Source organism: Cherax quadricarinatus, chromosome 95 (genome assembly GCF_038502225.1).
Source record: "Cherax quadricarinatus isolate ZL_2023a chromosome 95, ASM3850222v1, whole genome shotgun sequence".
NCBI classification, from domain to species: domain Eukaryota; kingdom Metazoa; phylum Arthropoda; class Malacostraca; order Decapoda; family Parastacidae; genus Cherax; species Cherax quadricarinatus.
The window spans coordinates 1,906,560-1,930,108 of record NC_091386.1 but is presented as its reverse complement, the minus strand read 5'-3'; the positions used below and the strand labels follow the sequence as shown (position 1 = coordinate 1,930,108).

The 23,549-nt window shown below is 42.4% G+C and overlaps 1 protein-coding gene across 12 annotated transcripts in view; it reads left to right on the top strand.

The window, feature by feature from the left end:
- LOC128703925 (tyrosine-protein kinase Src64B) overlaps window positions 1-23,549 on the top strand; it is a 134,361-nt gene that overhangs the window by 42,556 nt on the left and 68,256 nt on the right. For 10 of the 12 annotated variants that reach the window (XR_011394681.1, XR_008409389.2, XR_008409388.2 and 7 more), the window contains one exon: window positions 21,753-21,818. The exons of the other annotated variants lie outside the window; for them this stretch is intronic. Coding sequence is in view for 7 of the 10 variants with exons in the window: in XM_053798809.2 (XP_053654784.1) it covers window positions 21,753-21,818 (66 nt within the window). In the remaining 3 variants the exon portion in view is untranslated. The remainder of the gene's footprint in view (window positions 1-21,752; window positions 21,819-23,549) is intronic. 12 annotated transcript variants of the gene reach the window in all.

Here is a 23,549-nt window from a genome sequence, read left to right as displayed (position 1 = left end):
GAGACCCCTGGGCTACAGGTACTGAGAGACCCCTGGGCTACAAGTACTGTGAGGCCCCTGGGCTACAAGTACTGTGAGACCCCTGGGCTACAGGTACTGAGAGACCCCTGGGCTACAAGTACTGTGAGGTCCCTGGGCTACAGGTACTGTGAGGCCCCTGGGCTACAGGTACTGTGAGGCCCCTGGGCTACAAGTACTGTGAGGTCCCTGGGCTACAAGTACTGTGAGGTCCCTGGGCTACAGGTACTGAGAGACCCCTGGGCTACAAGTACTGTGAGGTCCCTGGGCTACAGGTACTGTGAGGCCCCTGGGCTACAAGTACTGTGAGGTCCCTGGGCTACAGGTACTGAGAGACCCCTGGGCTACAAGTACTGTGAGGCCCCTGGGCTACAGGTACTGTGAGGCCCCTGGGCTACAGGTACTGTGAGGCCCCTGGGCTACAGGTACTGTGAGACCCCTGGGCTACAGGTACTGTGAGGTCCCTGGGCTACAGGTACTGTGAGGCCCCTGGGCTACAGGTACTGTGAGGTCCCTGGGCTACAAGTACTGTGAGACCCCTGGGCTACAGGTACTGTGAGGTCCCTGGGCTACAGGTACTGTGAGTCCCCTGGGCTACAGGTACTGTGAGGTCCCTGTGCTACAAGTACTGTGAGACCCCTGGGCTACAGGTACTGTGAGGTCCCTGGGCTACAAGTACTGTGAGACCCCTGGGCTACAGGTACTGTGAGGTCCCTGGGCTACAAGTACTGTGAGACCCCTGGGCTACAGGTACTGTGAGGTCCCTGGGCTACAAGTACTGTGAGACCCCTGGGCTACAGGTACTGTGAGGTCCCTGGGCTACAAGTACTGTGAGACCCCTGGGCTACAGGTACTGTGAGGCCCCTGGGCTACAGGTACTGTGAGGTCCCTGGGCTACAGGTACTGTGAGGTCCCTGGGCTACAGGTACTGTGAGGCTCAAGCAATGTTTTCAAAATGAAAAATAAATTAATCACAAGAGTCAAAAGTTCATTGTATATATGATGTAATAACACTATAATGTTAAACTTACAGCAGTAACTATGAACAATGTTCACTTCATCTATGAAAGCTCTCCGGCTAGTGGACGCCTCTGGACTGTATTATTATTATTATAATCAAGGGGGAAGTGCTAAACCCGGAGGATTATACAGCACCTGGGGGGGGGGAATATGGAAGGCATTCAGGCTTAATTCGGGGTACTGGAGCACAGATCCAGTTCCCTAAATCAAGAGCCCCTCACCAACATCAAGGAACCTTCCTTGAGGGCCTCTGGACTGCAGCTGACAGGCCTTAATCCAGCCCTGACTACAGTGTATACACATCTACACTTAAAAATTTGGTACATACTTCGGAAGCAATTAACATATCACAACAGCTTAGTCGGGTAGAAAGATGTCCTACCAACAGTTTAGTGAAGAGATGATGGGTCAGGACAAGCTTTAATTATGATATTAGTTTCCTCTGTGACTTGATAAATACAGGAAGGCCTTGCTTTGCAGCAGGTTAGTTTCTGGGCTACTGTAGGGCCCTGCTTATTCAGCAGCTTAGGTTCTGGGCTACTGTAGGGCCCTGCTTATTCAGCAGCTTAGGTTCTGGGCTACTGTAGGGCCCTGCTTATTCAGCAGCTTAGGTTCTTGACTACTGTAGGGCCCTGCTTATTCAGCAGGTTAGGTTCTGGGCTACTGGAGGGCCCTGCTTATTCACAGGTTAGGTTCTGGGCTACTGTAGGGCCCTGCTTATTCAGCAGGTTAGGTTCTTGACTACTGTAGGGCCCTGCTTATTCAGCAGGTTAGGTTCTGGGCTACTGTAGGGCCCTGCTTATTCAGCAGGTTAGGGTCCAGGCTACTGTAGGGCCCTGCTTATTCAGCAGGTTAGGGTCCAGGCTACTGTAGGGCCCTGCTTATAACAGCAGGTTAGGTTCCAGGCTACTGTAGGGCCCTGCTTATTCAGCAGGTTAGGTTCTGGGCTACTGTAGGGCCCTGCTTATTCAGCAGCTTAGGTTCTTGACTACTGTAGGGCCCTGCTTATTCAGCAGGTTAGGTTCTGGGCTACTGGAGGGCCCTGCTTATTCACAGGTTAGGTTCTGGGCTACTGTAGGGCCCTGTTTATTCAGCAGGCTAGGTTCTGGGCTACTGTAGGGCCCTGTTTATTCAGCAGGTTAGGTTCTGGGCTACTGTAGGGCCCTGCTTATTCAGCAGGTTAGGGTCCAGGCTACTGTATGGCCCTGCTCATTCAGCAGGTTAGGGTCCAGGCTACTGTAGGGCCCTTCTTATAACAGCAGGTTAGGCTCCAGGCTACTGTAGGGCCCTGCTTATTCAGCAGGTTAGGTTCCAGGCTACTGTAGGGCCCTGCTTATTCAGCAGGTTAGGTTCTGGGCTACTGTAGGGCCCTGCTTATTCAGCAGCTTAGGTTCTTGACTACTGTAGGGCCCTGCTTATTCAGCAGGTTAGGTTCTGGGCTACTGGAGGGCCCTGCTTATTCACAGGTTAGGTTCTGGGCTACTGTAGGGCCCTGTTTATTCAGCAGGTTAGGTTCTGGGCTACTGTAGGGCCCTGCTTATTCAGCAGGTTAGGGTCCAGGCTACTGTAGGGCCCTGCTTATTCAGCAGGTTAGGGTCCAGGCTACTGTAGGGCCCTGCTTATAACAGCAGGTTAGGTTCCAGGCTACTGTAGGGCCCTGCTTATTCAGCAGGTTAGGTTCTGGGCTACTGTAGGGCCCTGCTTATTCAGCAGGTTAGGTTCTTGGCTACTGTAGGGCCCTGCTTATTCAGCAGGTTAGGTTCTGGGCTACTGTAGGGCCCTGCTTATTCAGCAGGTTAGGTTCTGGGCTACTGTAGGGCCCTGCTTATTCAGCGGGTTAGGTTCTTGGCTACTGTAGGGCCCTGCTTATTCAGCAGGTTAGGTTCTGGGCTACTGTAGGGCCCTGCTTATTCAGCAGGTTAGGTTCTGGGCTACTGTAGGGCCCTGTTTATTCAGCAGGTTAGGTTCTTGGCTACTGTAGGGCCCTGCTTATTCAGCAGGTTAGGTTCTTGGCTACTGTAGGGCCCTGCTTATTCAGCAGGTTAGGTTCTGGACTACTGTAGGGCCCTGCTTATTCAGCAGCTTAGGTTCTTGACTACTGTAGGGCCCTGCTTATTCAGCAGGTTAGGTTCTGGGCTACTGGAGGGCCCTGCTTATTCACAGGTTAGGTTCTGGGCTACTGTAGGGCCCTGTTTATTCAGCAGGTTAGGTTCTGGGCTACTGTAGGGCCCTGCTTATTCAGCAGGTTAGGTTCTGGGCTACTGTAGGGCCCTGCTTATTCAGCAGGTTAGGGTCCAGGCTACTGTAGGGCCCTGCTTATTCAGCAGGTTAGGGTCCAGGCTACTGTAGGGCCCTGCTTATAACAGCAGGTTAGGTTCCAGGCTACTGTAGGGCCCTGCTTATTCAGCAGGTTAGGTTCTTGGCTACTGTAGGGCCCTGCTTATTCAGCAGGTTAGGTTCTGGGCTACTGTAGGGCCCTGCTTATTCAGCAGCTTAGGTTCTTGACTACTGTAGGGCCCTGCTTATTCAGCAGGTTAGGTTCTGGGCTACTGGAGGGCCCTGCTTATTCACAGGTTAGGTTCTGGGCTACTGTAGGGCCCTGTTTATTCAGCAGGTTAGGGCCCTGCTTATTTAGGTTCTGGGCTACTGTAGGGCCTACTGTAGGGCCCGGCTTATTCAGCAGGTTAGGTTCTGGGCTACTGTAGGGCCCTGCTTATTCAGCAGGTTAGGGTCCAGGCTACTGTAGGGCCCTGCTTATTCAGCAGGTTAGGGTCCAGGCTACTGTAGGGCCCTGCTTATAACAGCAGGTTAGGTTCCAGGCTACTGTAGGGCCCTGCTTATTCAGCAGGTTAGGTTCTTGGCTACTGTAGGGCCCTGCTTATTCAGCAGGTTAGGTTCTGGGCTACTGTAGGGCCCTGCTTATTCAGCAGCTTAGGTTCTTGACTACTGTAGGGCCCTGCTTATTCAGCAGGTTAGGTTCTGGGCTACTGGAGGGCCCTGCTTATTCACAGGTTAGGTTCTGGGCTACTGTAGGGCCCTGTTTATTCAGCAGGCTAGGTTCTGGGCTACTGTAGGGCCCTGCTTATTCAGCAGGTTAGGTTCTGGGCTACTGTAGGGCCCTGCTTATTCAGCAGCTTAGGTTCTTGACTACTGTAGGGCCCTGCTTATTCAGCAGGTTAGGTTCTGGGCTACTGGAGGGCCCTGCTTATTCACAGGTTAGGTTCTGGGCTACTGTAGGGCCCTGTTTATTCAGCAGGTTAGGTTCTGGGCTACTGTAGGGCCCTGCTTATTCAGCAGGTTAGGGTCCAGGCTACTGTAGGGCCCTGCTTATTCAGCAGGTTAGGGTCCAGGCTACTGTAGGGCCCTGCTTATAACAGCAGGTTAGGTTCCAGGCTACTGTAGGGCCCTGCTTATTCAGCAGGTTAGGTTCTGGGCTACTGTAGGGCCCTGCTTATTCAGCAGGTTAGGTTCTTGGCTACTGTAGGGCCCTGCTTATTCAGCAGGTTAGGTTCTGGGCTACTGTAGGGCCCTGCTTATTCAGCAGGTTAGGTTCTGGGCTACTGTAGGGCCCTGTTTATTCAGCAGGTTAGGTTCTTGGCTACTGTAGGGCCCTGCTTATTCAGCAGGTTAGGTTCTTGGCTACTGTAGGGCCCTGCTTATTCAGCAGGTTAGGTTCTGGACTACTGTAGGGCCCTGCTTATTCAGCAGATTAGGTTCTGGGCTACTGTAGGGCCCTGCTTATTCAGCAGATTAGGTTCTTGGCTACTGTAGGGCCCTGCTTATTCAGCAGGTTAGGTTCTTGGCTACTGTAGGGCCCTGCTTATTCAGCAGATTAGGTTCCAGGCTACTGTAGGGCCCTGCTTATTCAGCAGGTTAGGTTCTGGGCTACTGTAGGGCCTTGCTTATTCAGCAGGTTAGGTTCTGGGCTACTGTAGGGCCCTGCCTATTCAGCAGGTTAGGTTCTGGGCTATTGTAGGGCCCTGCCTATTCAGCAGGTTAGGTTCTGGGCTACTGTAGGGCCCTGTTTATTCAGCCGGTTAGGTTCTGGGCTACTGTAGGGCCCTGCTTATACAGCAGGTTAGGTTCTGGACTACTGTAGGGCCCTGCTTATACAGCAGGTTAGGTTCCAGGCTACTGTAGGGCCCAGCTTATACAGCACGTTAGGTTCCAGGCTACTGTAGGGCCCAGCTTATACAGCTGGTTAGGTTCCAGGCTACTGTATCAAATCAAATCAAATTAAACAATTAATTTCTTTGTTAAGGTTATAATGTGTGTTTACATTTCATAATTTGATTGGCATCAAGAAAGCCACCATCATGCTGAGGCATTTTGGGCAGATTAACCTACTACTTAAAGACTTTGTAGATGAATGGTTCAGAGAACCGACAAGTTGATAAATTAGACACATGTGCAACTCTTGGGTATCTTTATTGAGGAAACGTTTTGCCACACAGTGGCTTCATCAGTCCATCAATCTTGAATAGATTGATGGACTGACCACATCGACTCAAGGTTGAGGGACTGATTACCTCATTCTCCTCCTGTTCTTCAAGATTCTCCTTTGTATGGACTGATGAAGCCACTGTGTGGCGAAACGTTTCCTCAATAAAGATACCCAAGAGTTGCACATGTGTCTAATTTATCTACTTAAAGACTACTTAAGTCTAGACAGGTGAAGAGTGCTAGATTAGAAATATTCAATATTTTACTCTATTATAAATATGAGGTAGTACAATTTATGATACAAATATACATTTTTAAGTTTGTAATAATGGCTTAATAGTTAAGGGATAATAAAATATTTGGGAGAGTTGCTTTAAATTTGGTTAGAGTTTAGCATAGTGTGGGCATGGTTGTTTTTGAGAGATGAGGTGATTTTTGAGTATAGTCCTAAATTGATTTGTGGTAGGGGATATTTTTGCTGTTGTGGGGGAAAAAGCTCCAGTTCTTTGGGCCCTTTATGTGCATTGAATTTTTGCATATTGTGAGACAGACACGAGGGATGTCAAAAAGTGTTTTGTGTCTCGTGTTATGCCTGTGTGTTCTGTTGAAGCTGTCTAGGAGAAGTTTGAGTGGAGGGTTGATATTGGAGTTTAATGTTCTGTATATATAGGTGGGGTAGGGGTCGGCCTAGGAAAGGTTGGAGGGAGGGGGTGAAGGAGGTTTTGTGTGCGAGGGGCTTGGACTTCCAGCAGGCATGCGTGAGCGTGTTTGATAGGAGTGAATGGAGACAAATGGTTTTTAATACTTGATGTGCTGTTGGAGTGTGAGCAAAGTAACATTTATGAAGGGGTTCAGGGAAACCGGCAGGCTGGACTTGAGTCCTGGAGATGGGAAGTACAGTGCCTGCACTCTGAAGGAGGGGTGTTAATGTTGCAGTTTAAAACCTGTAGTGTATAGCACCCTTCTGGCAAGACAGTGATGGAGTGAATGATGGTGAAAGTTTTTCTTTTTCGGGCCACCCTGCCTTGGTGGGAATCGGCCAGTGTGTTAATAATAAATAAAAAAAAAATTATATTAAGTAAGTTCAAGCTTTTGAAGAGTGGTGGGGTGTATTGTCTGGCACAGTTGTTTGTGATCATCCTCACCACCACTTTTTGTTAGGTTATTAAAGGTTTAAGGTAATTGGACATAGTAGATTCCTAAGCACAAATACCATAGGTGAGGTAAGGGTATATTAGAGAGTGATATATATTAAGGAGCGCTCTTTGGGGTACATAGTATCGTATCTTGGAAAGGATACCTACTGTTTTGGGAACTTTCTTAGTTATATGCTGGATGTGAGTCTGAAATTTAAGATTACAGTCGAGGTGGAGACTTATAAATTTGCTTTCAGTGTGTCTTGTAATGGGTGAACCATTTATCGATATGTTTAGCTGGATATGTAGGACCCTGCTTATACAGCAGGTTAAGTTCCCGGCTAATGTCGGGCCCCGCTTATACAGCAGGTTAGGTTCTGGGCTACTGTAGGGTCCCACATATACAGCAGATTAGATTCTGTGCTACTGTAGGAACCTACTTATACAGCAGGTTAGGTTTCTGGCTACTGTGGGGCCTCACTTATACAGCAGGTTAGGTTCCGGGCTACTGCTGTAAAGTGAAAATTGCCCTTTTTCACATGTAAATGCATATAAAAGCCTAATAACATGTTTACACTATCATATATTAAGTGAGCAATAGAACTAGGCCTATAAAAAAAATTCATATACAGTACACACATTACTTACCTTAAAATACTTTTGTCCTTAGCTTATAGCAAGTGTTGAATATATTTAATGTAGGAAATCTGAATAAATGAAGAATGGGTATAATTGACAACTGCTGTATTAACGAAACACTGTAAAGTGGGGCCTGCCTGTATATTATTGATGGTTTGCAATAATGACAAGTTGATGAATATAGAACATGTGCAATGTTTGGTACGTTTTGCCTGCACATCGAGCTTCTTCAGTTGAATGTGGATGATCATAACACTGGAGATAGTAGTAGTTTTGAGGTATACGTACTTACCTGAAGGGTGCTCTGGGGGCCAGTGCCCCTCATGGCCCAGTCCATGACCAGGTCTCCTGATGGATCAGGGCATGATCAACCAGGCCTTGGTATAACGTGGTCAGTCCCTCAGCTTTGAACGACTGTCCACCTTAGAACTACTAGTGTTATACTTGTGTTTGAATGAAAGAGCCTTTCGTCCAAGCAGAACATTGGGTAGTAAAGATACCCAAGTATTGCAGGTGTATTATTTTCATTAACGTAATTTGATAAATCTCTATACAAAGAAATTTTAATACAATAAATGCTTCGTTTACACCTGTTTCTTTCCTTTGACTGCTGAGCCTCAGTCTGGACATGTGTGAAATGTAACCATCCTTTGTATTGTTATTTTCTATGTAAACGTGTAAGAAAATCAGAAATGCTGCTAGAATGCAAGTTGTTGGACTTCCTGTATTTATATATCAGATGTATTTTATTGTCTTGTATGTACGTAATTTAACTGACATGTATGTAAAACTAAGTTCTTCATTGTCTGTGTTGAAAAGGAGAGTGTATAGTCGAGTACCGAAGGTTCGGTTGGTCGAGGTCAGAGGCATAGTAAACTTAGCTCTCTAAGAGAGAATTTCAAGGAATAAGTTCCAAGAATAAGTTCAGAGATCATATCAATGTTCTAGTACTGAAATACAGTATCGGATTCCGAACATTTGGTGCTCGACCGTGTTAGATACGAATCTTATTGTTAAGATGGATATTGTCTACGTTCTGGTGGAATACTTATCTTTGTTATGAAAGGTGTGGTATTAAGTTAGAGTTGTGAGAAATTCTGAAATAAATTAAAGTTGATGTTATTATTTTGGTGTGTAAACTCACTACCCTGTCAAGACTTGTGGTAGCTAACTTATATATTGTTGTGCTCTGGTTGGAAACGTAGAAACTCTTAATGGTTGTCTTCATTATTATGGTCTCTTGATCCAAGGAACTAAAGCTACCTTCTTCCTTATATTAAGCCTGATAATCTCTCATTACTCTGTTGCCTCCCTATGCTTATAATAATAATACTAATAATGTAGAAATTTCAGAAAAATGAGAATGGCCACCTGGGTGTATGAGCAATTTGTTTAAGTTTTATACAGATTTGAATGATAAAACCAAGGCTTGAAAATTAATTTATATTTAGTAGGTTGGTAGACAGCAACCACCCAGGGAAGTACTACCGTCCTTCCAGATGACTGTGAAACAGAAACCTGTAACTGTTTTGCATGATGGTAGGATTGCTGGTGTCTTTTTCTGTCTCATAAACACGCTAGATAACAGGGATGTCTTGCTACTCCTACTTACACTTTGGTCACACTTCACAGACACGCACATGCATATATATATACATACATCTAGGTTTTTCTCCCTTTTTCTAAATAGCTCTTGTTCTTCTTTATTTCTTCTATTGTCCATGGGGAAGTGGAAAAGAATCTTTCCTTCGTAAGCCATGCGTGTCGTATGAGGCGACTAAAATGCCGGGAGCAATGGGCTAGTAACCCCTTCTCCTGTAGACATTTACTAAAAAAGAGAAGAAGAAAAACTTTATAAAACTGGGATGCTTGAATGTGCGTGGATGTAGTGCGGATGACAAGAAACAGATGATTGCTGATGTTACGAATGAAAAGAAGTTGGATGTCCTGGCCCTAAGCGAAACAAAGCTGAAGGGGGTAGGGGAGTTTCGGTGGGGGGAAATAAATGGAATTAAAACTGGAGCATCTGAGAGAGTTAGAGCAAAGGAAGGGGTAGCAGTAATGTTGAAGGATCAGTTATGGAAAGAGAAAAGAGAATATGAATGTGTAAATTCAAGAATTATGTGGATTAAAGTAAAGGTTGGATGCGAGAAGTGGGTCATAATAAGCGTGTATGCACCTGGAGAAGAGAGGAATGTAGAGGAGAGAGAGAGAGATTTTGGGAGATGTTAAGTGAATGTATAGGAGCCTTTGAACCAAGAGAGAGAGTAATTGTGGTAGGGGACCAGAATGCTAAAGTAGGAGAAACTTTTAGAGAGGGTGTGGTAGGTAAGTTTGGGGTGCCAGGTGTAAATGATAATGGGAGCCCTTTAATTGAACTTTGTATAGAAAGGGGTTTAGTTATAGGTAATACATATTTTAAGAAAAAGAGGATAAATAAGTATACAAGATATGATGTAGGGCAAAATGACAGTAGTTTGTTGGATTATGTATTGGTAGATAAAAGACTGTTGAGTAGACTTCAGGATGTACATGTTTATAGAGGGGCCACAGATATATCAGATCACTTTCTAGTTGTAGCTACACTGAGAGTAAAAGGTAGATGGGATACAAGGAGAATAGAAGCATCAGGGAAGAGAGAGGTGAAGGTTTATAAACTAAAAGAGGAGGCAGTTAGGGTAAGATATGAACAGCTATTGGAGGATAGATGGGCTAATGAGAGCATAGGCAGTGGGGTCGAAGAGGTATGGGGTAGGTTTAAAAATGTAATGTTAGAGTGTTCAGCAGAAGTTTGTGGTTACAGGAAAGTGGGTGCAGGAGGGAAGAGGAGCAATTGGTGGAATGATGATGTGAAGAGAGTAGTAAGGAAGAAAAAGTTAGCATATGAGAAGTTTTTACAAAGTAGAAGTGATGCAAGGAGGGAAGAGTATATGGAGAAAAAGAGAGAGGTTAAGAGAGTGGTGAAGCAATGTAAAAAGAGAGCAAATGTGAGAGTGGGTGAGATGTTATCAACAAATTTTGTTGAAAATAAGAAAAAGTTTTGGAGTGAGATTAACAAGTTAAGGAAGCCTAAAGAACAAATGGATTTGTCAGTTAAAAATAGGAGAGGAGAGTTACTAAATGGAGAGTTAGAGGTATTGGGAAGATGGAGGGAATATTTTGAGGAATTGTTAAATGTTGATGAAGATAGGGAAGCTGTGATTTCGTGTATAGGGCAAGGAGGAATAACATCTTGTAGGAGTGAGGAAGAGCCAGTTGTGAGTGTGGGGAAAGTTCGTGAGGCAGTAGGTAAAATGAAAGGGGGTAAGGCAGCCAGGATTGATGGGATAAAGATAGAAATGTTAAAAGCAGGTGGGGATATAGTTTTGGAGTGGTTGGTGCAATTATTTAATAAATGTATGGAAGAGGGTAGGGTACCTAGGGATTGGCAGAGAGCATGCATAATTCCTTTGTATAAAGACAAAGGGGACAAAAGAGAGTGCAAAAATTATAGGGGGATAAGTCTGTTGAGTATACCTGGTAAAGTGTATGGTAGAGTTATTATTGAAAGAATTAAGAGTAAGACGGAGAATAGGATAGCAGATGAACAAGGAGGCTTTAGGAAAGGTAGGGGGTGTGTGGACCAGGTGTTTACAGTGAAACATATAAGTGAACAGTATTTAGATAAGGCTAAAGAGGTCTTTGTGGCATTTATGGATTTGGAAAAGGCGTATGACAGGGTGGATAGGGGGGGCAATGTGGCAGATGTTTCAGGTGTATGGTATAGGAGGTAGACTACTGAAAGCAGTGAAGAGTTTTTACGAGGATAGTGAGGCTCAAGTTAGAGTATGTAGGAAAGAGGGAGATTATTTCCCAGTAAAAGTAAGCCTTAGACAAGAATGTATGATGTCACCGTGGTTGTTTAATATATTTATAGATGGGGTTGTAAGAGAAGTAAATGCGAGGGTCTTGGCAAGAGGCGTGGAGTTAAAAGATAAAGAATCACACATAAAGTGGGAGTTGTCACAGTTGCTCTTTGCTGATGACACTGTGCTCTTGGGAGATTCTGAAGAGAAGTTGCAGAGATTGGTGGATGAATTTGGTAGGGTATGCAAAAGAAGAAAATTGAAAGTGAATACAGGAAAGAGTAAGGTTATGAGGATAACAAAAAGATTAGGTGATGAAAGATTGGATATCAGATTGGAAGGAGAGAGTATGGAGGAGGTGAATGTATTCAGATATTTGGGAGTGGATGTGTCAGCGGATGGGTCTATGAAAGATGAGGTGAATCATAGAATTGATGAGGGAAAAAGCGTGAGTGGTGCACTTAGGAGTCTGTGGAGACAAAAAACTTTGTCCTTGGAGGCAAAGAGGGGAATGTATGAGAGTATAGTTTTACCAACGCTCTTATATGGGTGTGAAGCATGGGTGATGAATGTTGCAGCGAGGAGAAGGCTGGAGGCAGTGGAGATGTCATGTCTGAGGGCAATGTGTGGTGTGAATATAATGCAGAGAATTCGTAGTTTGGAAGTTAGGAGGAGGTGCGGGATTACCAAAACTGTTGTCCAGAGGGCTGAGGAAGGGTTGTTGAGGTGGTTCGGACATGTAGAGAGAATGGAGCGAAACAGAATGACTTCAAGAGTGTATCAGTCTGTAGTGGAAGGAAGGCGGGGTAGGGATCGGCCTAGGAAAGGTTGGAGGGAGGGGGTAAAGGAGGTTTTGTGTGTGAGGGGCTTGGACTTCCAGCAGGCATGCGTGAGCGTGTTTGATAGGAGTGAATGGAGCAAAGTAACATTTATGAAGGGGTTCAGGGAAACCGGCAGGCCGGACTTGAGTCCTGGAGATGGGAAGTACAGTGTCTGCACTCTGAAGGCGGGGTGTTAATGTTGCAGTTTATAAACTGTAGTGTAAAGCACCCTTCTGGCAAGACAGTGATGGAGTGAATGATGGTGAAAGTTTTTCTTTTTCAGGCCACCCTGCCTTGGTGGGAATCGGCCAGTGTGATAATAATAATAAAAAATTTCATTTAATATTATTTTTGTGGTGATGCTCAAGATTGTAGTGAAATTGTTGGTGAGAAAGATGGAGGATGTGGGAGCCAGGGCAGGGCATGACTGCTGCTGGATGGTGAGAAAGATGGAGGATGTGGCAGCCAAGGCAGGGCATGACTGCTGCTGGATGGTGAGAAAGATGGAGGATGTGGGAGCCAGGGCAGGGCATGACTGCTGCTGGATGGTGAGAAAGATGGAGGATGTGGCAGCCAGGGCATGGCATGACTGCTGCTGCTGGATGGTGAGAAAGATGGAGGATGTGGGAGCCAGGGCAGGGCATAACTGCTGCTGGATGGTGAGATAGATGGAGGATGTGGCAGCCAAGGCAGGGCATCACTGCTGCTGGATGGTGAGAAAGATGGAGGATGTGGCAGCCAGGGCAGGGCATGACTGCTGCTGGATGGTGAGAAAGATGGAGGATGTGGGAGCCAGGGCAGGGCATGACTGCTGCTGCTGGATGGTGAGAAAGATGGAGGATGTGGCAGCCAGGGCATGGCATGACTGCTGCTGCTGGATGGTGAGAAAGATGAAGGATGTGGCAGCCAGGGCATGGCATGACTGCTGCTGCTGGATGGTGAGAAAGATGGAGGATGTGGGAGCCAGGGCATGGCATGACTGCTGCTGCTGGATGGTGAGAAAGATGGAGGATGTGGGAGCCAGGGTAGGGCATAACTGCTGCTGGATGGTGAGAAAAAATGAGGATGTGGCAGCCAGGGCAGGGCATGACTGCTGCTGCTGGATGGTGAGAAAGATGGAGGATGTGGCAGCCAGGGCATGGCATGACTGCTGCTGCTGGATGGTGAGAAAGATGGAGGATGTGGGAGCCAGGGCAGGGCATAAGTGCTGCTGGATGGTGAGAAAGAATGAGGATGTGGGAGCGAGGTACTGGAAACTGTACTTTGATTACACTTTGACATACTGAATGAGTTGTGTAACTTTGTTTAATGAAAAATTGTTTAAATTGATTAAAATTGAACAGAATTCGACATGTCCAGCTGACAATTTCGCCACTATTTGCTTCTCTATTTAATTACCCTTCCTACTACTGTACCACAGCAACTCTAAACCATCCAGTAGTGTAAATTACTTATTAATTAAAAAAATATATAAAATATTTACTCCTTGGAGGCTTTAGCCCTCTCTAATCTTCCCCTTAATCAATACGAACTATCATGAATAACATCTTAGATTTGTCTTAAATATAGATAATACTCTCACAGATAGCATACACAAATAACCTGCATGTAGGAGAAAAAACTTATGACAACTTTTTGGTTCAACTTAGACCATTAACTAGTCACTTTGTGACTAGTTAATGGTCCAAGTTGGACCGAAACATTGTCGTAACTTTCTTTCTCCGATTAACGGGTTATTTGTGTATTCCACTCAAGGTATTGTACCTTGTTGTTCTTTACGGGTAACTTAAATTGAACGGAGATTCTCTCTTTCTTTTGTGTTTGGTTGCTGAGTATGATGTAGTAGAGTAGTATTGCATTATGGTAGTCTCTGTTTTCTGTATGTCATCTCCTGGTGAAGGGCTCTGGGTTAAGACGTGAGAGCTGCCTTTCTCTTCCTTGGATCAAACCAAATTACCTTTCATTTCCCAGGCACTTTAAGACCCCTACAGGTTTGGTGCTTTCCCACAGTAATAATGCATTAATTATTATTATTATTATTATTATTATTATTATGATTATTATTATTATTATTATTATTGTTGTTGTTGTCAAGTCACAACAGCTTAACAAAGATCCTGAAGAGCAAAATTTTGCCACAATAAAATGTCACATTAGTTGTATCTGTCTCCATTTACGTAACATATTGTCGGTAATTCTGCCATTATTATTATTACAATTATCATTATCTGCTGTCAATCTCTAGTTTAGTTTTTAACTTCACATTCCTTGGATTAATTCTTTGTCTACTTTGTCCCACTGCTACTTATAAAATTGATATAAGTAAATGTTAAGACTGTTGATTGTAATTTTTACGAATATATATATATATATTTGGTTTATTTGTCAATTCTTGCAGGTGTCACTTAGTATATTGGTTGCAGGAGAGACTGTTGACATTTTTCAAATGCAGGATTTTGAAAATATACAAAACTTGGCAACCAGTCTCTAGCCTGCCTTCAAAGTCATTCTCTCCTCCGTCTCTGTTTTCTTCTTTTTCATCTTCCTCTTCATTTCCCTCACTCCCCCTATCTTCTTATCTTCCCTACCTTCCCTATTATTTTCCTTCCCTCTCTCCCTTTTCTCTCTTCTCATCTTCCCTACCTCCCAAATCATCTTCCTCACTCTATCCATATTTCTTCTCATAACACTTACATTAAGGCTGATACTCTATATAAAAATCCCACAGTGAAAATAGGAAAAACACCTGGGCACTTTTCATGTGTTTACATGCACGTCTTCAGATAGATGTGTAAGCACTTGGATGTTTTTTCTGTTTTTACTGTGGTATTTCTATATGTTTGCAATCATGCGATTATTGTGATTTCTTCCATATACTCTATATATATACTTTACAGGTTAAGACTTATATTTCCTCTTTTGGGTCAGTGAGATATAGCAAGTGTATTAAAAATACACTTGCCACCCTGCCTTGGTGGGAATCGGCCGGTGTGATAATATAAAATATATATATATATTAAAAATACATTACAAAACTGGTATCCTACCTTGATTTATTTCAAATTTTAGCCCAGACAAAAAAATAATATTGTTCCTGTATGTAATTACTATTAAAAAATGTATGTGAAGTTGAAGCCAAGTGATGTCTCAGATTCCTTCTGATGAAAACGTCAATGCAAGACTCACGAAATCGTATTGACACGATTACAAACAAACCATACCATGGGTGGGGTTAGAACCCGCCATCAGAGTCTTATGGTGTAGAAATATACCTAGTTGGATGAATCTTATTGAAGCTAGCTGGCCCAGTGGTTAACATGTTGGTCTGGAGTTTTGAGACTTTCTGATTGCGGGTTCTAACCCCACCCCTGGTATGGTTTGGGTGTCAGTGTAAGTCAAATGAGGAATAAATGATATGGAATGCAGTGATGATGTTGCCATGGCTACTGCCAGAGTAAAGGTGCTAGTGGCTGCATATCTCACACTATAGTGAAGAATATAAAGGCACAATTCCATGACTAGAACAATACCTGGATAACCCACACATAAAATGAAACTTATAACAATGTTTTGGTCCAGTTTGGACCATTAACTAGTCACACATTTGACTGTTTAATGGTCTAAGTTGGACTGAAACGAGTTAATAGGTTTAATTCTCCTGTGTGTGGGTTGTGTATACGTACTCTCTCTATAGTATTATTTATAAGGGGCAAGCATTAGACCCATAAGGGTCATACAGTGCCTGGTGAATGGTAGTGTAACTCCAGTTCATTGCTAAAATATCTTGCTGTATAATAGCTGTCTCGTGGCAAGCTATGATGTTGAACCTGATGGTTGACACAGTACTTGAGCCAGGAACCTAACTTAAAGAACGTACTCATCTGTCAGCTGGAAGAACAGGTTGGACCAGCGCAAATTGACGATGAAGGTGGGTCCATATGGAATCCCTTTCCTCGTCCAGTAATTGGAAAGGACCAGTGGCAGACTATCCAAGAGAATGGTACACAAAGCATAACCTATTCTTAATTTGCTTCATTAAGAAGAGTAACCATAGATTTATTTTTCAGTCGTGCGATTTTGTTCAGATTTTATCATAGACTCTGGGAGTGTGCAATATACACATCATTTTGGACAAACTAATTCTCAGGTTACATAATACAGCCTCTCCTCACTTAACAACGGAGTTCCATTCCTAAGACCACATCGGTAAGCAAATTCGTCACTAAGTGAGGAGCATACTATAATGGTAGTGGGTTTGTGTCGACCATCTTTGATATTGTTTTATTGTCACCTTTGTGCCATTTATAACATTTCTGGTATGTTATATACAGTAGTGTATTGTATATTGTAATACATAAACAGAATACAGGAAATCGGCTGTAATATACATTATTTAGGTATGCATACTGGTCAGCAGAGAGCCTGTCGTAAGTCTGAGTCGTCGGTAAACGAGTACGTCACTAAGTGAGGAGAGGCTGTACTTAATTTTAGTCTTAGCATAAAATTCTTGGCATTGTGTGGCTGCTTGACTAATTCTGTCCATTCATAAAGTGGTTGAGACTCAGAAAAAAAAGATTGTCAGAATATGCTCGGTATTGACAGTGAATTTATACCTTCACCCTTGATGAGTGCTAGCCTGGTCAACCAGGCTGTTGCTGGTGGTGGTCCACTGACCCACATATTCACTACAGCTTGAAAATTATCTCTTAAAGAATTCCAGATAATTAAAATCAATTTATATAAGATCAAGAGAACATATTTTATGGAGAATTATATTAATAATTATTCATAAGTATTTACAGTCAATAACATGATAAAAACATTTAAAGATTTTATGAGTGTTTGTGACAGCGTTATCGAACATGTTGGTAGAGAAGAAACTTCTGGCATTTTCAGGCAGTGTGTTCCATACTTTTGAACCTTTTATGTGCTTGGAATTTCTAAATGTGTAAAAAACAGAATAGGAGTCTCCATGTTCCCTCAGTGATGATCTTCGAAAGAAACCTTGGTTAAAATGGGTTCTTGGAAAGAAACCTTGGTTAAAATGGGTCCTTGGAAAGAAACCTTGGTTAAAATGGGTCCTTGGAAAGAAACCCTGGTTAAAATGGATCCTTGGAAAGAAACCTTGGTTAAAATGGATCCTTGGAAAGAAACCTTGGTTAAAATGGATCCTTGGAAAGAAACCTTGGTTAAAATGGATCCTTGGAAAGAAACCTTGGTTAAAATGGGTCCTTGGAAAGAAACCTTGGTTAAAATGGATCCTTGGAAAGAAACCTTGGTTAAAATGGATCCTTGGAAAGAAACCTTGGTTAAAATGGATCCTTGGAAAGAAACCTTGGTTAAAATGGATCCTTGGAAAGAAACCTTGGTTAAAATGGATCCTTGGAAAGAAACCTTGGTTAAAATGGATCCTTGGAAAGAAACCTTGGTTAAAATGGATCCTTGGAAAGAAACCTTGGTTAAAATGGATCCTTGGAAAGAAACCTTGGTTAAAATGGATCCTTGGAAAGAAACCTTGGTTAAAATGGGTCCTTGGAAAGAAACCTTGGTTAAAATGGATCCTTGGAAAGAAACCTTGGTTAAAATGGATCCTTGGAAAGAAACCTTGGTTAAAATGGATCCTTGGAAAGAAACCTTGGTTAAAATGGATCCTTGGAAAGAAACCTTGGTTAAAATGGATCCTTGGAAAGAAACCTTGGTTAAAATGGAAAGGTTAAAATGGGTCCTTGGAAAGAAACCTTGGTTAAAATGGGTTCTTGGAAAGGGTTCTTGGAAAGAAACCTTGGATCCTTTGGTTGGAAAGAAACCTTGGTTAAAATGGGTCCTTGGAAAGAAACCTTGGTTAAAATGGGTTCTTGGAAAGAAACCTTGGTTAAAATGGATCCTTGGAAAGAAACCTTGGTTAAAATGGGTTCTTGGAAAGAAACCTTGGTTAAAATGGGTTCTTGGAAAGAAACCTTGGTTAAAATGGGTTCTTGGAAAGAAACCTTGGTTAAAATGGGTTCTTGGAAAGAAACCCTGGTTAAAATGGGTCCTTGGAAAGAAACCTTGGTTAAAATGGGTTCTTGGAAAGAAACCTTGGTTAAAATGGGTTCTTGGAAAGAAACCCTGGTTAAAATGGGTTCTTGGAAAGAAACCTTGGTTAAAATGGGTTCTTGGAAAGAAACCTTGGTTAAAATGGGTTCTAGGAAAGAAACCCTGGTTAAAATGGGTCCTTGGAAAGAAACCCTGGTTAAAATGGGTCCTTGGAAAGAAACCTTGGTTAAAATGGGTCCTTGGAAAGAAACCTTGGTTAAAATGGGTTCTAGGAAAGAAACCCTGGTTAAAATGGGTCCTTGGAAAGAAACCTTGGCTAAAATGGGTTCTTGGAAAGAAACCCTGGTTAAAATGGGTTCTTGGAAAGAAACCTTGGTTAAAATGGGTTCTAGGAAAGAAACCCTGGTTAAAATGGGTCCTTGGAAAGAAACCCTGGTTAAAATGGGTCCTTGGAAAGAAACCTTGGTTAAAATGGGCCCTTGGAAAGAAACCTTGGTTAAAATGGGTTCTAGGAAAGAAACCCTGGTTAAAATGGGTCCTTGGAAAGAAACCCTGGTTAAAATGGGTTCTTGTAAAGAAACCCTGGTTAAAATGGGTTCTTGGAAAGAAACCTTGGTTAAAATGGGTTCTAGGAAAGAAACCCTGGTTAAAATGGGTCCTTGGAAAGAAACCTTGGCTAAAATGGGTTCTTGGAAAGAAACCCTGGTTAAAATGGGTTCTTGGAAAGTAACCTTGGTTAAAATGGGTTCTAGGAAAGAAACCCTGGTTAAAATGGGTCCTTGGAAAGAAACCCTGGTTAAAATGGGTCCTTGGAAAGAAACCCTGGTTAAAATGGGTCCTTGGAAAGAAACCCTGGTTAAAATGGGTCCTTGGAAAGAAACCTTGGTTAAAATGGGTCCTTGGAAAGAAACCTTGGTTAAAATGAGTCCTTGGAAAGAAACCTTGGTTAAAATAACAAAGAAAGATTTTTTCCTGCAGTGTTTGTACAGAGATGGTGACTTTTAGTGGTTTTTGCAGAAAGCCTCTGGTTGTGCAGAGTATTTTGGGCAAACTTAAGCCTAAGTTGAAATTACAATGGCAATAATTATTATTTGCTCATATAAGGACGTTGAAGATATACAAACATAAATTTAGGTATTACAGATGGAACAAACAGGTAGCACAAGTGCCATCAGCAACTCTGCATTTCTTTTGGCTCAGCTGGACAAATTGGTTAATATTTTGAAATGGATTTCATTGTTGTTGTTAGTTTCGTAAATCTGAGAGCAGTGTTTTGAAACAAAAAATTGAACTGTTTTGTTTCTGCTAGTGGTACTGTGTAAATAATAGCACTACAGTAATAGCTAGAATATGTTCAGATACTGACTACTATTTTCTGCACTTAAATAAATACACTTACATAATTGGTCGCATTCGGAGGTAATCGTTATGCGGGGGTCCACTGTACTGTACTATTCTGACCCTTCAAGGGGTCAGGTGCTAGTGAAGAAGGGGGGTTTTGATCCATGGAATTGGAGCTATGCTTCTCTTCCTGGAATCAAACAATAACAATGTTGATGTGAATGGTTTAGAAAATTGACGATGTTAGTTGCGTACATGACTGTATTTCGGATCTTTTATGACGGTAATTCAGTAATCGCAAACTACCAGTGTAAATATACTGTTCCTAATTGTCATACTGTTAATAAATATGTGTATTGTTGAGTAAAGTGTAACGAACACTTGTCAGTGCTCAATAATAGGCCACATGGAGACAGACTCAGGAGATTAGCTGATGTGGATATTTTGACCCCCTTCTGGTGTTCTCTTCAGAAAGGGTTGAAATATACAGATCAATCAATCTCCTGTGTTTGTCTCCACATAGGTTATTATTGAGTACATGTATTGTTACTGAGGTTACCTGTGCCTATATTAATTGAGGAACAGTTTTGGGAAGAAGTGAAGTAGGTGCTACTGGAGTTGATGAATAAGATACTTGTGCAACAGTTGTGTATATTGTTGAACTGCTTCACTTACACAGTAGGTTTCTTCAGTCAGATACAGAGGCATCAGGTGTAGTAGTGAAAAGCTGATGATATAATCAGTCCATCATTCTGGGAGAAATAATATCTGAGGTGTTTAGTCCCTCAGCCAGGCCTCAAGTATTTGAGGCCTCAGATATCTGAGGTGGTTAGTCCCTCAGCCAGGCCTCAGGTATTTGAGGCCTCAGATATCTGAGGTGGTTAGTCCCTCAGCCAGGCCTCAAGTATTTGAGGCCTCAGATATCTGAGGTGGTTAGTCCCTCAGCCAGGCCTCAGGTATTTGAGGCCTCAGATATCTGAGGTGGTTAGTCCCTCAGCCAGGCCTCAAGTATTTGAGGCCTCAGATATCTGAGGTGGTTAGTCCCTCAGCCAGCCTCAAATAATATCTGAGGTGGTTAGTCCCTCAGCCAGGCCTCAGGTATTTGAGGCCTCAGATATCTGAGGTGTTTAGTCCCTCAGCCAGGCTGAGGGACTGACCACCTCAAATACTATTTCTCCAAAGTTGATGGACTGATTTCATCATCATGTTTTCACTACCACACCTGCTGCCTCTGTATTTGACTGAAGAAACCTACTGTGTAGGGGTAAACATTTAAAAAATCAAGATACCCAATTGCTGTACACGTGTCTTAATCATCAACTTGTCAGTATTTTACACCTTTTCAACACAACAGGAGGTAATACAGTGGTACCTTAAGTTTCGAACAGCTCCCAACTCGAACAATTATGTAAGTGTATTTTTGTAAGTCCTTTTGTAACTGTATTTTTGGGGGTCCGAAATGGATTAATCTAATTTACATCATTTCTTATGGGAACAAGTTTGCTTGGTATCAGCACTCGAACAGCCTTCTGGAATGAATTAAGTTCGTAACTCGAGGTACCACTGTACTAGTAGAGGGGTGGTAATATGGCATCCCAGTAATGGTACACACGCTATCTGTAATTAATTACATAGATCATTGCTCCATGGCACGGTGCCAGACCAGGCGTCCTGCTTGATGGCTTGAGTATTGTTTATTGCATACGTAATTGCTTCCATTACAAGTTTGGTAATAAAGTCAGAATTACCGACAGTATGTTAGGTAAAAGGACATAAGTGCAACTAATGTGACATTTTATTGTGGCAACGTTTCGCTCTTCAGGAACTTTGTCAAATTGTTAGGAGCTTTGTCAAGCTGTTAGAAGCTTATCAAGCTGTTAGGAGCTTTGTTAAGCTGTTAGGAGCTTTGTTAAGCTGTTTGGAGCTTTGTCGAGCTGTTAGAAGCTTTGTCAAGTTAAAAGTTTTGTGAAGCTGTTAAGAGCTTTGTCAGGCTATTAGGCTTGACAAAGTTCCTTGGGAGCAAAATATTGCCACAATAAAATGTCACATTAGTCGCACATGCGTCCGTTTACCTAACATTATTAGCTTATTGTAAAAGTTTCTTCCCCCGTGTAAAGTAGTCTTGCAGGCTCAGCTTAGCTTTGTAAGACATTATACTTGGTACAGGAGGACCGGCATATATACCATGTTTTTGGTATTCCACATTTTCATTGCCTTCAAATTGAGCCATTGTTCATTATGTTTTATGCGCCGGCGAGTGTCACCAGCCTGTGGAACAATGGCTCAATTGATAGCCAATGAAAATGTGAAACAGCAAAAATAGGTGCTGTACATGCAGGGTGTCCTGTATGTTAAATGCTGCTTCTTATTCGTACTTGCATGGAAGAGCACCTAAATATTTGGGTGCGTTTGAGTGAAAGTCCATCGATGATGATGATTGGTTTCATCCTCAGGGTTACCAGCACATGGTTGGGTCCAGCAGCATCATGGTAGCCACATGCGAATGCGGAAGGAGTCGGGTAAGTCATTTGTTAGGGCGAGCTTTATCTGAACTCGTCACTGTGCTGGTACTTGATTGTTTGTGATGTTCCCTTCTTCCTAGTCCACTCCATTGTGTTCAGTTCCTTACTGATAAATAGAAAAATTAACCCTTTGCATGACAGTAATTTTTGTTATGACTCACGAAATCGTGACAACATGATTGCAAACAAACAGATGGGGTTAGAACCCCTGGCTCACTCACCATAGGTTCTAACCCCAAGCTGTTCTATAGTTTAGTATTTTTTTAATTTGTTAGTACAGTATTTTCTGCTCTCCTAATGATGTTTAGAACATCAGATTTGATATATTATTTTGAGACTAGTATTAGGGAAAGCATAACGGCATTGATTTTAAGACTGTATGTAATGAGACTTTAAATTAGGTATAGGACAATGCTTCATGTATTCACTACCACTGTGATAGATACTTAAAGGTACAATAAAGAGAGGAAGTTTATTTTCTGCCTAAGTATTGCATAGAAGATTATTTAAAAGCATTTCTGCATGTCGTAAAAGGTGACTAAGATGCCAGGAGCAAGGTGCTAGTAACCCCTTCCCCTCCTCAGTAGTGAAGAGCATTAGATTTATGTTACACAAAATTTATTTAAGATAGTGTATGCAAGGCCTTAATTCTTTGGAACATTAGATGAAAAGTAAGTGAGGAACAATTGGACAGTTTATGCTACAATATTAGTCCTCCACCAACATTCTTAACCCTCAGACTGTCCAAACGTAGATCTACGTTTGCTCGCGTAGCGCTCCAAACATAGATCTACGTTTTTTTACATTCTTATGGAGAAAATCAAGGTCAGAGTGCTACGCTCACAAACGTAGATTTACGTTTGGATAGTTTAAATACTTGTACAAGGTGAGTACAGATAGGAAGTGCATCTGTCACGCACTCAGTAGACTGAGGATCAAGCCTCCACCATATCTTGCACTCAGTGACCCATGTGGGTTTAGTGCTTATGAATTATTATTATTATTATTATTATTATTATTATTATTATTATTGTAACTTTAAAGAGAAATTGACAAGAGATTTTATTGATTATAAATAACGTACAGTCCTAACAATACGATAAAATTATTTTAGTTTGCAGGATTTTAATGCGATATAAAATATTTGGGTAAAAACATCAGTGAATCTAATTTAGGTTGGAGAGCATCAGACAAAGGGTTAATTTTTTTATTTGTGATGCAGAACAAGCCACACGGGGATGGGAATCTTTAGCCAAAGATCTTTTGCACTCTGTGCATCATTAGGAGCTATGCAGTGTTGCAAGAGTAGCAGTAGATAGCAGGGAGAAAATTCTCTCTGAGGCAAGGCAGATGTGTAAAGTGTTGGTCCATGTCACAGTGTGAAAGATCTTGAACTAAAGATTTCTATATTCTTGTGGCTTGTTCTGAATTGTTAAGATCGCCTGTTTGTGATTGTTGCATTTTTATTTATGTATTTTGTCGTAAATTGCTGCACGTATATGTGTGTACTCTCCTTAATGTATTGACACGTTTTCCTAATTTTCCGTCACCCGTTATTCAATCATATCTACTAGTGTGTGTGTGTTGTGTTGTGTTGTGTTGTGTGTGTTGTGTGTGTGTGTTGTGTGTGTGTTGTGTATGTGTTGTGTGTATGTTGTGCGTGTGTTGTGTGTATGTTGTGTGTGTGTTGTGTGTATGTTGTGTGTGTGTTGTGTGTGTGTTGTGTGT